The sequence below is a fragment of the Anticarsia gemmatalis genome, chromosome 11 (genome assembly GCF_050436995.1).
Source record: "Anticarsia gemmatalis isolate Benzon Research Colony breed Stoneville strain chromosome 11, ilAntGemm2 primary, whole genome shotgun sequence".
Taxonomy (NCBI): Eukaryota; Metazoa; Arthropoda; class Insecta; order Lepidoptera; family Erebidae; genus Anticarsia; species Anticarsia gemmatalis.
This window is the reverse complement of record NC_134755.1, coordinates 7,994,416-8,009,984: the sequence shown is the minus strand read 5'-3', so window position 1 is coordinate 8,009,984 and position 15,569 is coordinate 7,994,416. Positions and strand designations below refer to the sequence as shown.

Below are 15,569 nucleotides of genomic sequence, written 5' to 3'. Positions count from 1 at the left end.
AATAGGTGATTTGCGCCGAATGCCACGGTTATTTTTTTGGATTTTCGTTGGGGGTGCTACCCTATATTTATGGGTGAAAAAAACATGTTTACAAGCCTTTTTTAGGTAAAGTCCTCGAATAACGTGTGGGGATCGTAAACTGTTTTGTGTTACCTAACGATTAAGCGGTCGTGGTGATGATTGATTCTTTACAGTTTTCCTTTTATAACTATTCTCATGTTCGTATATGTAATTTTCAACTCCGATAATGAGTTTTCGATATAATTTTATTACTAAATACTTAGTATTGTAAGTTGTCGGTGTTCGTGTAGATCATTTTATGGGTGTAATTAATTCGTGCAGCTGTTTGACATTCACTCGTATTACACGCATAAAATAGCTACCAGAGATTAGTGGTTAAGTCCAATACTAATTGGAAAACTTAAGACCCATCTGCGTCGAAACTTGGTCGATGTTCATCAAAGTTTATACTCATTCCGGGCCGGACTAAACTTTGGTATCCGTAATCCGGACGAGGGTTTAGTTAACCGAGTCTTTTTTATTTTTTTCATCAAGTACGGGTAAATAGAGCAGCAGAACTATGGCGGAGGGCACTCGACTTGACATTTACGACTCAATCCCAAAACATAGGCCGCCGGCTGGCCAAACGGGGTGTAATTTTCCTGATTTAGCCAGAGCTTCCACGCTCCCCGCGCCGCAAGCTAACGCAACGGTAGGAATGACACCCGGATGTGAGTTTAGAGGTCTTTCTACACTGGTGGGTAGAGTATTTCAATGGCCGGAGTGTCAGGACGAGTTTGGTCGCGTATTACAAGCTGTCAGTTCACGTTATCTGCGCCACAAGTATATGTTATCGGTGTGTCTGTCCCACGGTTGGCTGGCCGAGCGACGCTACAGAACAGAGCTGTTTATGCTCTGGCGTTTTATAATAAAACTGTCGTCAACTGAAATCTCAATAAGACCGACAGAACGAACTCGATGATGGACATGTTGTTTTGATTTACGTTTTTGTTTTAGACAAATAACATCACCATGGTACCTATGTACCTTGAATAAATATTTTAGACAAATCCTAATTACCCGTATGATTATAGTCTCGAATAACTAATTTATGTTGTCAGGAGGTAAACAATGTAGTATTATATAATACTGTTGTGTTTATAGATATATTTTGTATCTAAGCCATAACATATTTACAATAACAAGATCGCGAGGGTGTGGGAGGAGGTCCGAGCAGTTAATGGTGCGAAAACTGACTGGATCATATCCCTGGCTTTACGACTCGAGAGTAAACGGCGATTCATTTGCAATTCTAACTGCGACTTAGATACGAGCCGGCAGTTGCCTCGCCGACGTCAAAACACGCCTGTCTTGTCTCTGATTCGGTATTATGAATGTTATTGTATTATTACAATAAATTTTGCTACGTATACAGATATGTACGACGTTTATTGCGAGTTAAGATTATACACTCTGCTGGAATCAAAGGTTTGTTGTTTCCAGTTCGAGTAGGTATATAAGTAATGAAACGTTGAAATTGTGTAATACAATTAACGACAAACACGTACGTAATGTACGTCCTTAAACGAGTATGGCATTCGTCATCGTTCTCGGAACAATACAATTTTCCACGCCGGATTCCTTACTATTAGGGTACATACATATCGAGTCGAAAAGCCGGTGGTCCATGTGAGTTAGAATTCTAATCACGCTCGCAGGCCGATGTTATCGTCAAGGACACATATTGTGATTCGTAATCGTAAGCCAGGCCGGAATAGATCGCCCGCCCGATTACACCCAATCGATGAATTAGAATGTCTATGAGGTCCCTATGTTGCGTTTGCGTGAAACGATTTTCATGCGTCGAACAAATTTTGTCGGGAACTTTACTGTTTGCAATACCTATGTAAATTTATCGGCTGGTACCTACATCGTGGCAAGTAAATGTTACGAACAAAAATAAACTTTGTATAAACTTTGGAATAAAATGTACCTACAGGCTTTCGAGAAGGCTTAAAGTACCGATTATTTGGGTATGAACAGAAAGCTCAGCGATTCTATAATAACATTTATGGAAGCCTAACTTATTATACCCAAACCTTAAGAGCCTTATTAAAACAAACCTAACCTCCATTTAACAATATCTAATGCAACAAAATTACACTGGCAATAAGTATAGTGTATCAGTAATTTTATATTTTTGTATAAGTTCCATGTATTGGTTTTGGTAAGTCAAGTTTCGTCTTCTTTGAAATTATCTGAAGCTTAACTAAGTAGGTGCATTATTTAACAGAGTCTTATATTGGAACTTCATTTCATATGTTTATTGCACAGCATTAGGGAAATCCTGAAATACTGTCCAATAACGTCTTTGATAATATTGGTAGATATTCCTACATAGAAATTACTTTTACGAAAATATCTTCCTTTCAAGTGAACATTACTCCATCTTACCACGGTCATTACAGACTACGATTATTGCCTACAATAACAGTCAATGTATGCTATATAGAGCCACTTTCATACAATCTGAAACACATAACTTTGTTCATATCCAGTCCAACCACGCACTAGAATCTAAATGTCATCCATACCTGAACTTATCAGAAACATACCTTTGCACTTAGTCTATAACCAAACCAGATTAAATCGTCGCCGTGGATGTCACAATTGCAACAATGTAGGCACATTTAATATTAGCCGGGTTATAAATTATATCAGACAGAATGACTGGGCGGCGGGCGGTACAACGCCTTGTATTTTAACGAACCTGTCATGTTCGACTATTTAATCTTATTTAATTTTGTATATCGTTTATACGGATGCTTTTCTCACAAGATTGTCGCGTTAATCCACAAATGGAAAACACAAATCATTCAAGAACGTTCTTGATGATTATTTTATTCATATTATTTCCGTTAAACACACGGGGCACTCATGTGCTAGAAAAATATTCCTAAGTTAAGCTCTGAACATACCTACTAAGACGACAAAATTATGATTTCCCTATCAAATTAATGATACAAACAACATGATGAAGGTACCTTTTCTACACACAAATATATACAAAGACACTATTTCATAATACATTACATAGAGCATGAGATATAAAAGTAAAGGCGCGCGGGCGGATGCCTCGACATTTGAAGGGAGCGATCACGTCTCGGTGCACATAACAGTGCAATCTGACCCTCGCTACCTGCATGCCTCGCCATTTTGTATGCGTGAGAACGACCACGACTCGCCATGAATATTCCTTATATTTGGATACCTACTCGGGCTTTTAGAGGCTTCAAAATTCAACGTGAATATACCTAAGTACCCATGTAACTATTCACATTCTTAATGAGTGGTTTAAGCATAAAGTTTTGCTTTCCTTTTTTACTCGTCATTCTATGATTACCATTAGTTTTTACTTTTAAATATCCATTATTGAAAGATCTGATCATAGTGTCTATTTATTACCTACACAATTAACAAAATGTCAACTTACAAAAGCTGCGTAATGTACAAGACCTTTTCGGTTCCTTATAAAGTAAAGCTGCAACTATAAACCCGGTAAGGTTTTCGCATAAAAGGCAGCATTTACTTTATTAAGGCGCAACATTAAAACAATTCCTAGAACATAATTTAGAAAATTAAATGCCGCCACACACCGAAAATGAAGCCCTATTTTCATAAAAACAGCCTAGCAGTCAGTAATGAAAGCTCAGCGTTAATTGCAGTAAAGAATAAGGTGGGTGGTGGTAGATGAAAATAAGCCTTATGATGTATAAAATAAAGTTGTAATTCAAACCTTAGTATCATGTTCTGTGTGGCGTCGCCGCCTCACCTGTTAGTAAGGCCGACCGCGTGTTTGCCGCGCCCGAACCTTATCCGCAACACGCCTGCAACAAACAGAAAACCTTTGATTAAAATAATTACACACAAGGAAACTTGCAATGTTACATACATACGAGTAACAAAAAACTCTTGAGTGTCTTTTGTTCTAGGGTAAAATTATAGACTAGCGAACTATAATTTTAGAGGATGTAGGAAAGATTCTACTTGATTTGAAATTGAAATGACTTCCCATTGTTTTTCTTATTATTGAGGTAGGTAGTTATTTACTCTAGGTTGGTACGTAGTACGTAGTCAATGATTACGTATAGTACGTAATCATTGATCGATATTCATGGTTCTTTGGAATAAAGTTTAGTATAAACTGTGTTTAAAAAATTCAGTAGGGTAATTTATAAGAAAAAAAAACACTTTTTCAAAGACGGGTAAGTCGTCTCAATAGTACCTTTTGAAGTAAATACACCTTTTCGAAGCGGATATCAGATATGATAGGCGTAAAACAACATGCCCATTTACGCCCACAGATAGGCATTCATTGTATGCAACAAACTTGCAGATATTACCACAATAATTTACTTAAAAAACATTTATAGAATTTTTACTACGCAGTAAAACTGTTGAAGGAACATATTCCCTTGAGTCTTAACAAGATACCTATATGTTACTCGTTAAGTGAGTTTATTTACTGTAACATGTTTCATATAGAGATACAATCGTGACAAACATTTTCTTTGTTCTTTACTTTGTAGGAAAAGCTCTAGACTATAATAAAGAGCATGACCAATTGCTGTAATTAATAGCGTACAGAATGTTTACAACATAATTTCCTGAGTGAAGGAGAGAATACGTTGAACAGTTTTCTTTGTACGAACCCAAACTACTTTCAAATAAATATAGGATATATATTTATAGGTATTTTTGTTACATATCTCCGGTTTCTTATGTACATTTAGCGGTAGTTAATCTATTCAATAGCGTTTTTTAAATGAGTTAGACGCTACCGAATAGATAAACTACCGCTTTGTCTATCTATACTATTTATTTATTATTGGTGGGAAAGTTTAGATTTTTGTATAGATGTTTTTTACTGACGCCAAAATAGTTGAACGGATTTTGATGAAATTTGGTATAAAGTATTTAACCTGGATTAACACAAAATATATTTTAATCCTGAAATTATTGCGCGCGAGCGGAGTCGCAGACAGAAATAAGTGAGAAATACGTTGGTAGGTAAGAATATTAAGCGAAATACGTAAAAATAATATAAGCTTCATAAGGCGATTACACTCGTATCTTAATTTTATAACGTTTGAAATTGTAATGCGATAGATTAACGCATCTTCTTAATTAAACTGCCGAGGTATGTATAATAACATAAAACGAATAATTAGATACACCAGTACTTAATTTTTTACCATTTATTCCTAATACACTTGCCTTAGTAAAGTTGAGAACACTTTGATATAGATTTTTATCGTTTTAAACTTCTCTATTTAGGTAAATTAGGATTATAAATTAGCAGGAATAGTGCTGTCAACAGACCCCGTTAATGTGCCAACCATTATAAATTTTCTTCAAATTTTTCATTTATTTCTACTAAAATATATTTTAAGACAACTTTTTATCTCAGTAACGGTATACAAAAGTTTGTTATCTAATAGAATACGTTGCTAAGTTATCTTTAAATTTATATAGATTTTGTTTAGAGGCATACAAATTATTCATTAACTTTCCATATTGAATTGCTAATAGCTTCAAATGATTTTTTTGTTTATAACATCCAAATTATGCACAAATTTGGGCGTGCCTTTAAGCTCACACGGTATCAAGTAATGTGATACAAATGATATAAGATAAAACGATTACAAAAACTTGTTTGAATATAATTCTTAGATGCCATTTAAAATTACCGACCATTTGTATGATAATATTTTTAAATTAGGCTTATTTTCATACGGGCAATGTTATAGCTCTATCGAAATTCCGGTAGTTCGACAAACTTGAATACAATCTATTTTAGTAACGAAGAAACAAATGCTAAAATAAATAGCCCCATTATGAACTGCTTTTATTGAAATTGGGTAAGACTATTTTCTCCCCAAGAAAACTCCATTAGCGGAGCAAGAAAATGCCACTGAATCAACCCTCGAATGTTCTAGAAATCTCAGCAATAAATGCCCACAAGCGCTGAATTTATATTTATCGTTTGTACCACTTAAGGTATGATTGAAAAGTGCTGCGATATTTCCCAGTAATTTTCTCAGCTGTTTTTTCTACGCGGCAATAAAATATTTACGGGGCGGGATGAATTCATGAGTGGATCTGAGCGTCCCCGATCCTCCACTTGGACAAATTAATTCATTTTCATGAACAAACATTATTAATATTCAACGTTATTCATCGCGCAAATATTTTTTTGCTGTCAAACGAAATTATGAGAGCAGGTTTTTTAGGGGAATCTTCGTCATTTTATTTAAGATGTTTATTTATTATCTCTTTATTTAATCAAAAGCGAAGTGATGGGACTCTCATGCCTAATGTCACTAATATTTTTCTTCATTTATATCCGCGATAAATAAGCATTTTTATTCGATCGATGGTCTGCCTCGGACATACGTATAATGGCATTCGAAAACCAAATAGTCTTAATCGATATTCATACGCCATACTGATAGTCGACTTAGCAAAACGAACATTTCACGCCCGTTTACCGTCACTCATGAAATATTCATACTTTAATGTTTACATATAAAAACCGCGACATATACGAATACATAGCGATGCAAAAAATCGAGTGCATTGCACTGTGCGGTTCTAAGAAGTGCAATATCTGGGATCTTTCTGCCGGCGGTCGTTTCGTCGCGGATGCAACGATGCACTTGCCGATAACGTGCATATACTTGGTACATACTCGTAATATGACTCGTATACTTGTAATGAGATACTGCGATTTAGATTACTTTATGTACAGTGACTTTGTATGTTTGAAGACGTAATTTTAGAGGAGAATTTAGCCCGCTTTTGCATGAAGTTGCATATAAATTTGAGGTATCCCTCTGTATTTTCGTTTCTTTTTAATTGTTTTGGTTTAATAATATGTATGACAAGTTTTGACAGATTATAAATGAAACATGATACCAAGATAAAAATCAAAAGATCAAAAATGCAAATAGCGTGAGGTAATCTAATTTATTGAAATATAATGTCTCATTAATGCTAAGGTAATAGATTATATGACATGACTATGTTATAAAGGAAACATTAATACTCAGGTAATACTATCTCATGGGCATGACAACGATTTGTCCAATTGTTCTAACAACCAGTGTAGGCGTAATCAGTGAACACTCACGCTTTCCGACTACACGTTATAAGTATTGTCTCATGGTTACATTATAGTATACCCTTTACTATATTTGTCTTGAAAACAAAAGGAATAAATACATAGGTATAATTTTTCGTCGCTCAAAGAAATTTTGTAAAGAACTGTCGTAAGAGAAGTCGCTTTCCATTAGAATTCTTCTTAATATATAATGTTTTTCGTGTAACTGTAAATAAAAAACATGGCACTCTATAAAGCAACTTGCAAACACTGCGTTTGTGCGTACATCCTAAGAAACTCGGGTAAAATGCATTAATTCCCTGTTTCTAACCTTATAATATATTATTTAAAAAAAAAAACATTTTACCTATCTTACGACTTCTAAAAGTCATTTCTTCTTATTTATCCTACTTTATACCTAGAACATAAAAATGTTTAAATAAATGTACCTATGTCCACCCCAGACTCATTTGTTTGTCCCATCGATTTCATGTCAACAGCTAATTATATGGAAACGAATGAAAAACTTATTTAGATGGAGTGAGTTTTGTCACGCCAGTACTGCGGCACGCTATTATAAAATCTAGAATAGATTTGATTGGAATGTATGATAATATAGGTTGGCCTTCGGATATCAGGATTGGAGGCGCCGTTGGGCGGGTAAAGAAAGCTTATTGATAGTGGTATATTAAAGTTATATTTAATTCTCTACTAGGCTGTACACACTTTTTGCAAAAGAATAGAATAAGCTACTAATATTTCTGAAGGATAAATATAAATTTTTAAATAATAACATTTTTATTTTGGCAAATCAATAAATGCACCCTAGCATTATAAATAGGTACTGTACTGTCTTATTTCCTATGTTATATGCCAGATTTTTACAAGTTCTATGTTTCTAAATACAGCCACAAATGACGTCATGAAACGAAATTCCTTTAACAAATGCAACAGACCACACTCAATGTGAAATTCCAGAACTATTCCCATAGTCAATGTCGATACAATAGAATGACCATAACAACGCTTGTTAGGCCATTGATGATCACTTAATGTTTATTGACACTCAGGACCATATCTGATCCCGTTGCTCACAAGATGGTGGTCTTAGGCCTTATAATAAATAATTCAACGCAAATAAAAACATACCGGTACATCCTAGCGCATGCAAGTGCATCTACGTTTATGTCCTTATGATATTTTAGAGAGGGCAGACTGATGAATGCGCGCTTTTGTCTCGTCCAGTTTATGTTTTGGTTTATGACGAGGTCGCTACGCAACGTGAGATATACGTACCTACTTATTGCATGTACTCAAAGGATCATTAGGCATGTATTATACTTTATATGAACAAGTATGCGATTTGCACGATAACTCGTGAATGTCAGTCACGATTTTCAGAATTGTTATTTATTTTATTTTACGTGTAATATTCGTCCACTTGAATTACTTAGATATATGTTCCCATTTTATTATTTCAATTAGCAAAGCATTATCAATTTATCGTTAGTCATACTTGTTAGTTGCTTTATAACTCTGTAAGTGAATAACGTGACTACACCAGAATGCAATCAATTGACTTACTTCATTATTCATGTTTATATTTATCAAGTTTCGCTATCTACTAACACGAGTCCATCTTCTTTATTATAAACATCACAGAGTACCTACATAGACAATATATGTACAAATAAAACGTATAAATTCAATTACTTATAGCAATAACAGAGATAAAGCTATACGAGGGTGGTTCACAATGATTCAATATAATCCACCCGGACACATGTCGACCGGAGACTTATGCGGACTTTTATTAAACCCGCTTATTTGGAAAAACAATATGGTGGACATTGTACCAAATTGAGACATACCACCCAAACCGTTTCATTAACTTAATTTAAATTCCTTCGAGACACTCTTATGTATGTAACGTATTTGTTTTGCTTTCCGCCGCGACATTTGCAAGTAGCCTTTGAGCGCTCTTTTCGGTTTATTTTCGATATAAGGCCGATACGTGGTTATTTATAACCAGCTTCGCTGTAGGTAACAAAATACACCGCCAATAAGAGCAACAGTCACACATTACATCGAACGTTAGCAACACGTGCGAGAAAATTCATAATGATCAACACAAACACAACAAACTTTATTCATTTTAATTAGTAGACGTAAAGCATTTTGTATTTTCATTTACACCCTGTTTCAGTGTCGGTGTTCGTTACATCTGGCCTGAAAATTATTTTAGCCGAGCTCCTAATTTTGGTACATTTGCGATGAGCTTAACAAGAACGAGCGAGCGGCGCGCTTTTCATCTTTGAAGCGCAACATTTACATTTTCGTCTCATTTATTTGCTATTTCGGGCCAAGCCCTCCCTCTCCCCCTGCATTCCTCACACCCCTCCGGCGCCCTCACTCCAATGAATAAGTCTCAGCGTGCGTCAGACGAGAGTAAAACGAAATTGGGAAGGAACGCTCTATAAAGTCTAATTAAGTTTGAAGTGAATGCACAAATGTAAGGAAATATAAAAATGTCTGTAAGAAATGAGAATTTATTTTAGAGTGCTTTTGTATGAAAATTTATTTAGTATCAAAAATGTTTACTACTTATTTTCTTGGGCCCTATCGCGTGGTTTCATCGCAGTGATTTAATTATAATGAGGGCACGCATTCTAACTGCCGACGGCTCCCTTATAACTTCAGTAATTAATCAAACACAAGTATGTAGGATATTACTTATTAAGTATATAATAAAACCGAAAAGTATCCTTTTAAATAACAATAAATCTTGTGTAAAGTAAACATAAATCAAAACGTACAAAAACAATGGTTCGGAGGCATCGCTTAGGTGCGGAGGAAGCAAGATGGCACATGATCAGAATGTAATCGCCTAATTCCGGCTTTTATTAAGATATTTTTACGAAGAAAAGCCGTCGTTTTGTTATTCTAGAGTCGTTTCGTATAAAAATAACGCGTCCCTTAACGCGAACCTTTTGTCTCGGGGCGGCACCCGCTACCATAATAGATATTATTTCGTTGCCACCCTCTCTTAGTTGACATTCGTGGCTTGCAGTTGGCAGGATGCAACCGTAACGCGTGATTGAATTATCAATATAGAAATTAAAAGGTTTCGGCGAACATACTTTGAACCTTATTAATGTGTAAAGTCAGGTAACACTCCATATCCGAATCTTTCCCTTCTAATTAGTTGTCCCCTTAGATTCAATATTATCTGGAAGTGATTAAGTAATACATACAACTGGGGGATTTCTAAATAGTAATTTTTCATCTATGGAATTTTAAGTGGCTACGTAATAAGTATGTAGAGCAGTATAAAAGCGTATCGCCTTAAAATAATTGAGCTAACACATTATACGTTTCCATAAATTCCATTCCAGATGGTACAAATAACTTGAATAGCGGAGGGTTACCTTTGTATAATACGAGGCACACACAGGCCCAGATTTTTGTGATAGAAAAACGAGGCCCGAACCGCCCCCGAATATAAATCGCCTTGTTATATTTTCCGGGACATTGGGATTCATGAAGTTTGTGGGCCCTGACGATATGATTCTTCAGAAATAGGAACTTTTATACGACCTGCCTGCGAAAATAAGTTTAGACAATACATAAATATACTATACTACGTTACATTATGTACTCGACAGCGTTTTCTTTATAACATTTCTGCTAAGTTGCCCTCCGAGTAAGCAGAGATGCGCTGACTTCGTTATTTCGGAGCGTAAAAAATTCAATTTACTTAGTTCTCTCTTCTTAGGAGAATTTATTCAGATGAAATAGAAATTGAATTTGTTTTACATAGCTATTCACTGAAGATTTTGTAATAATGTAAAAAGCAAAACGTGACTGTTTTCATTTTTGGTGTAAAATAAAAGATCTATTTTTATACTACAAGGATACGTCGATAACACTACTCCTTAATCTGTTTATTGACGGTAGAAGACACGAAATCTTTATCTAAATCTCAACACGACTAGCATATGTTCTTAAGAATAATCCTAAAAACGTAAGGATCACATTTTTTAAACAGAACACGTTACACAGACGACGTGCTACCAATCAGATTTGTTAGTTGATACTTTCAAATAGACGTGTAGGTGTGATGTGTGTACAGGTGATGAAACCAATTTTATTTCAAAGAAGACTGGCTCGAAAGCATCTCCGCCATTTTTTCCATCGAATATAAAAAATACTATCTAATACGCATGACATATTTCCACGGTTGTTAAATAAAATTCAGATCCACAGTGGTATCAAATTTACATTTGAAATCCTCGCCAAGTTTGTTCTAACAGAATTGTATGAATTTTCTCATAAAATTCAAATAGAATCTCATAATTATGCATCTAAAATATTAAGTGCTCCCTTATGCGGGGGTGTTTAAAGCCCTTTCGAGTTCATCCTCCATCTTTGTACGTAATTGTGATGCAAAGAAATGTAAATTTTGCTTCAAATAATATTGTATCGAGTTTATTTTGTTGCGTTGAAGAGGGCTTTGAATAAAATTATAATAAGAATTGCTACTTACGATACTGAGTACTTTAAGTAAGGTATGTTGCCTGATAGCAGTTTAATGTAGACATGTACTTGTACTATTAATTATAAAGGTGGTTCGATAATAATATTATTTCCTGCATTTATCAGGGGATTAAAATAAGTCGCTCTATTTGCAATACTATAAACTTATTAAAGTATCAGCGTAATTTCAATAGTTTACTGAGACTTAACTGTAAATGAACTGAAGGATAATGTAAAATAATTTTAATTTACTTAATATGGAGATCGCTGCTTTAATTATTTGTAATTTTAATGAAACGAAATGATACAATTAATTCAGCATATGTCGCAAACATAACCTGCTATAATAAAAGATATTTTGAAAAAGAAATGTCTCTACCTAATTTAAAATTTTAAAACATGTCGGTGTTTTTATAAAAAAGGATTAGGATTTGTATATACCTAATTCAACTCTATATCTTATACTATAGACACTCAGTTATGCTTATTATAGGTAGGTATAACTAAGTAGGTCTCAGGAACCGGTTTAAGGGCGAGGGCCGTCGACCAAGTTATTAACATTCGTATGTAAATCAGGCACAGCCTCAACTCAGCACAGCCTTTATCATCTCGTTAAGTATGATAAGTAAAGTGGATCTCTTTTTTACTTAAAAAGACCTCTCAGTTGAATATTTTTAATAAAATATTCAGAGAACCCTCACAATTAAGTATGCAAATTAAATTTAGCTGTACCTATATATAAATATATAACCTTGTTGGTTTTATATGGGTCTGTATGTGTGAGAGTGTCGCCACGTGTATAGTATTACGTAAGCGTATATATGGTACACGAATGTATGCAATAGGAAATTATGTATATATCTAAATAACAATTTATAGTCATAACTTATAAGAAATATGATTAATATAATAACCATATTATACAAATGTGACCCATATGACGTCATGTAGCAAACACGTAATAGGAATTGCACAAGAAAAAGCTTTTAACACAACGGACTTTCCATATTTGCATAATTTCGCTCAAAGTATTGTGATGTAGATGAACATTGATAATTTTATTATGGCCGTCAAGGCGACAATAGACGAACTCTTTCAATACGAACGTCTAAAGATAAATTAACAAAAGAAAACAGGGCAACAAAACACAGTTGCGTAACATCGTACAAAGCCTTACAAAGGGTAGCCCGGTATGAATATGAATGGGTTGTTTGGTGAAATTGGGCCGAAAACAACGACCCAGCCAACAATTTCTTTGTCTATTTTTTTTTCTCGTGACTACAAACGATTCAACGCGAAACAGTAGCCTTGGAGAAATTTTGTTTTACGCCAAAAATATTATTCGGTGCCTCTCGCTCAACGTTTTATCAAGACGGAAATGTGCTTTTTATATCGATTTACCGAGTTGGGTCACATTTTCTCTATCTGTGTATTTGTAATCGAAATTCTGAGTGACTTTTCTCAAAGTATAAATATTTTAAATTTCTTACGAAAACAATTGTTTAGGCAAATGAATATGAAACGTTTAATTAATTTTACCTTTTATTAAGCCGGCATTTATGTTGGTAAGTACCTCGGATAAATAAACGAGAAATACACCAGATGGGAGTACAAAACTTTCTGTCAGTGTGCGTCTATTAAGCGGGCAGCATCCTCAGTTTTCCCAACGAGTTTCCTCAATTGTTTCGGTCGGTATTTATTAAATTACCCGGGCAAGGGCGAAACTGTCGGTCTGTCGGCTAAGCCCGGTCGTGCTCTTAATAAAGCCCTAGCTTAATATTGTATGTGGGCACAATAACGCGCATGTGTTTGTTTTGTTTTTATTTTCGGTAAACCTAGCCGTTTTATTATCTTTTTAATGCCGCCGACGTTTCTTTTTTCTTTGTTTTGAGTTAATTTAGTTACATTCATTAAGAAGTATTAAAATATTTTTTTCAGGTTAATTTGTTGCTTTAATTTCGCTTCTGTTTGTACCTAATTATATTTAAAGATTAAAGAAAGAAGATTTTTAATAACTACAAGAAGAGTACTATGCGTAAACAAAGCTTCGATATTTTAATTAAACACATTCGTAATGTTGAGCGCACTACTAAGGGTACAGCCATAGCCGTAGTTGAAAACGGTCCGGAAGCGTTATCTTGGTTCAACTAAACAACTCACTCCAAATGTACGATATCCTTAACCGGCTTAAACGCCTTAAATGGTTTTTCACAGCATTGAGAATTGTATCCTATCTCCTAGAATAAAGGGTTGTAAATTGAATGCAATAAGTAAGCAGAATATTACGGAACATGAGACAAAAGCAATGCTGCCTCAGTAAACCTCTCTCAGACGAGTTAACCAGTTACCGCAGAGCTGAAACTATTCAAATAACTTCTACGTTTGGAACCCGAGCATATACATATACATTTATACATAGAACTTTAATTTGGAACATGTTTTGGTACGGTATAATTTTGTAGTTCGTTTCACACACAGTAAACAACATTGTAAACGTTTTGATAAATCTGTCAAAACTGCAATCACGGACCACAAATCTCTGTCAACAGAAAGGGCACATTGAGACGTGAAAACATAAAAAATGAGGTTAATGCAGGCCAAATTATTCTGCTTCACATTTAAAACTGAAAAAATCTACTTAATTCATTAAAATTACGAGACAGAAGATTGTCAGTTATGGTCGCTGAGAGCGAATGTGCTGAATCGACGAGCGTCGAAGACGGTCGTAAATCTCATGAATTCTCTCCGGATGAAAATAAGCGACAGTCGCGCACAGACTAACTCACGTAGAATAACAAAATGTTACCGTTTAAAATACTAGCACAAATATACTCTGAATATTTTACTGTATTCTACGAGTAGCTACTTCGATGTTTTTGTAATTTATTCCGTACTAACTTTTTCAAAGGCCACCTCTCACTCACAAACTGCTGAAACAATTTTCAGACAGCTATCGGTTTTATTTCTTTGAAAATATTTCTGGCCTCATATTTTCTTTCTCGGTTAATAAAACTAAATGTTAAGAAGTTCTCTTCAATGCTTGTGAAAATAACGATTTCTTAAAATATCTCGATGAAATTTATATTTCAAAATAATCTTAAATAACTAAAAATAAAGCACAACCTATAGCAAAGAATACCTGAATCTTAAATGGGTTTCCTACAAATAACTTGTTTTTATAAATGTAGCGGCGGCCATATTGTGTCGCGGGCCAATCACAGCGCGAAACGCGTCGAATTTAAAGATGGCCGACTGGTATCCACCTATCACGTGACGCTATTCTTTATTGTGAAGTTGAAGTGAATGGTGGTCTGACGTTTCGATGAATAGCAGTTTATTAAAAATAATTTCAAATCAATGACGTTTTTATTTTGCTAGGAAGAATGAAGTCATTGCGTAAGGTTATCTATCAAGAAGAAGAGTCGATATCAAGATAAGAATAATAATATATTTATTATGAGTTTGTTGTATATTTTACTTCTTTATCAATTTGAAACGATGTTATTTATTCAATTTTAATAATTTATATTGATAATAAACTATTAGTGAATATATGTTTACGTCAATATTCTTCTCTTTACGACGTTGCAAGATAGCCTTTGTACCTGACCTAGGCATAGACACAATAAAATTTTATGTATTTTGAAATAAACATACCTTGTTACTATATTTTACAAACAAAATTATTATACAATCTGAAGATAACAACCCCTGTTAGTATTTACGGTCAAGTACGTATGTTGATAAAGTCCGACTGAAATATAAGAACAGATGTTCGGGGTGAATGAACCTAGAGCGATGCGCCCGCGCCGCGCCCCGAGCCGACGATTTATTTACTAAATAAGTATGTGCCCACATTAACCTGACAATT

The 15,569-nt window shown here is 34.6% G+C and overlaps 1 protein-coding gene across 6 annotated transcripts in view; it reads right to left on the bottom strand.

Moving 5' to 3' along the window:
• Abd-B (Homeobox protein abdominal B) overlaps positions 1-15,569 on the bottom strand; it is an 88,455-nt gene that overhangs the window by 12,453 nt on the left and 60,433 nt on the right. For 5 of the 6 annotated variants that reach the window (XM_076119977.1, XM_076119979.1, XM_076119978.1 and 2 more), the window contains one exon: positions 3,797-3,887. In XM_076119977.1, the coding sequence (XP_075976092.1) occupies positions 3,797-3,807 (11 nt within the window). In that variant the 5' untranslated portion in view covers positions 3,808-3,887. The remainder of the gene's footprint in view (positions 1-3,796; positions 3,888-15,569) is intronic. The other variant, XM_076119982.1, reaches the window with a different exon arrangement.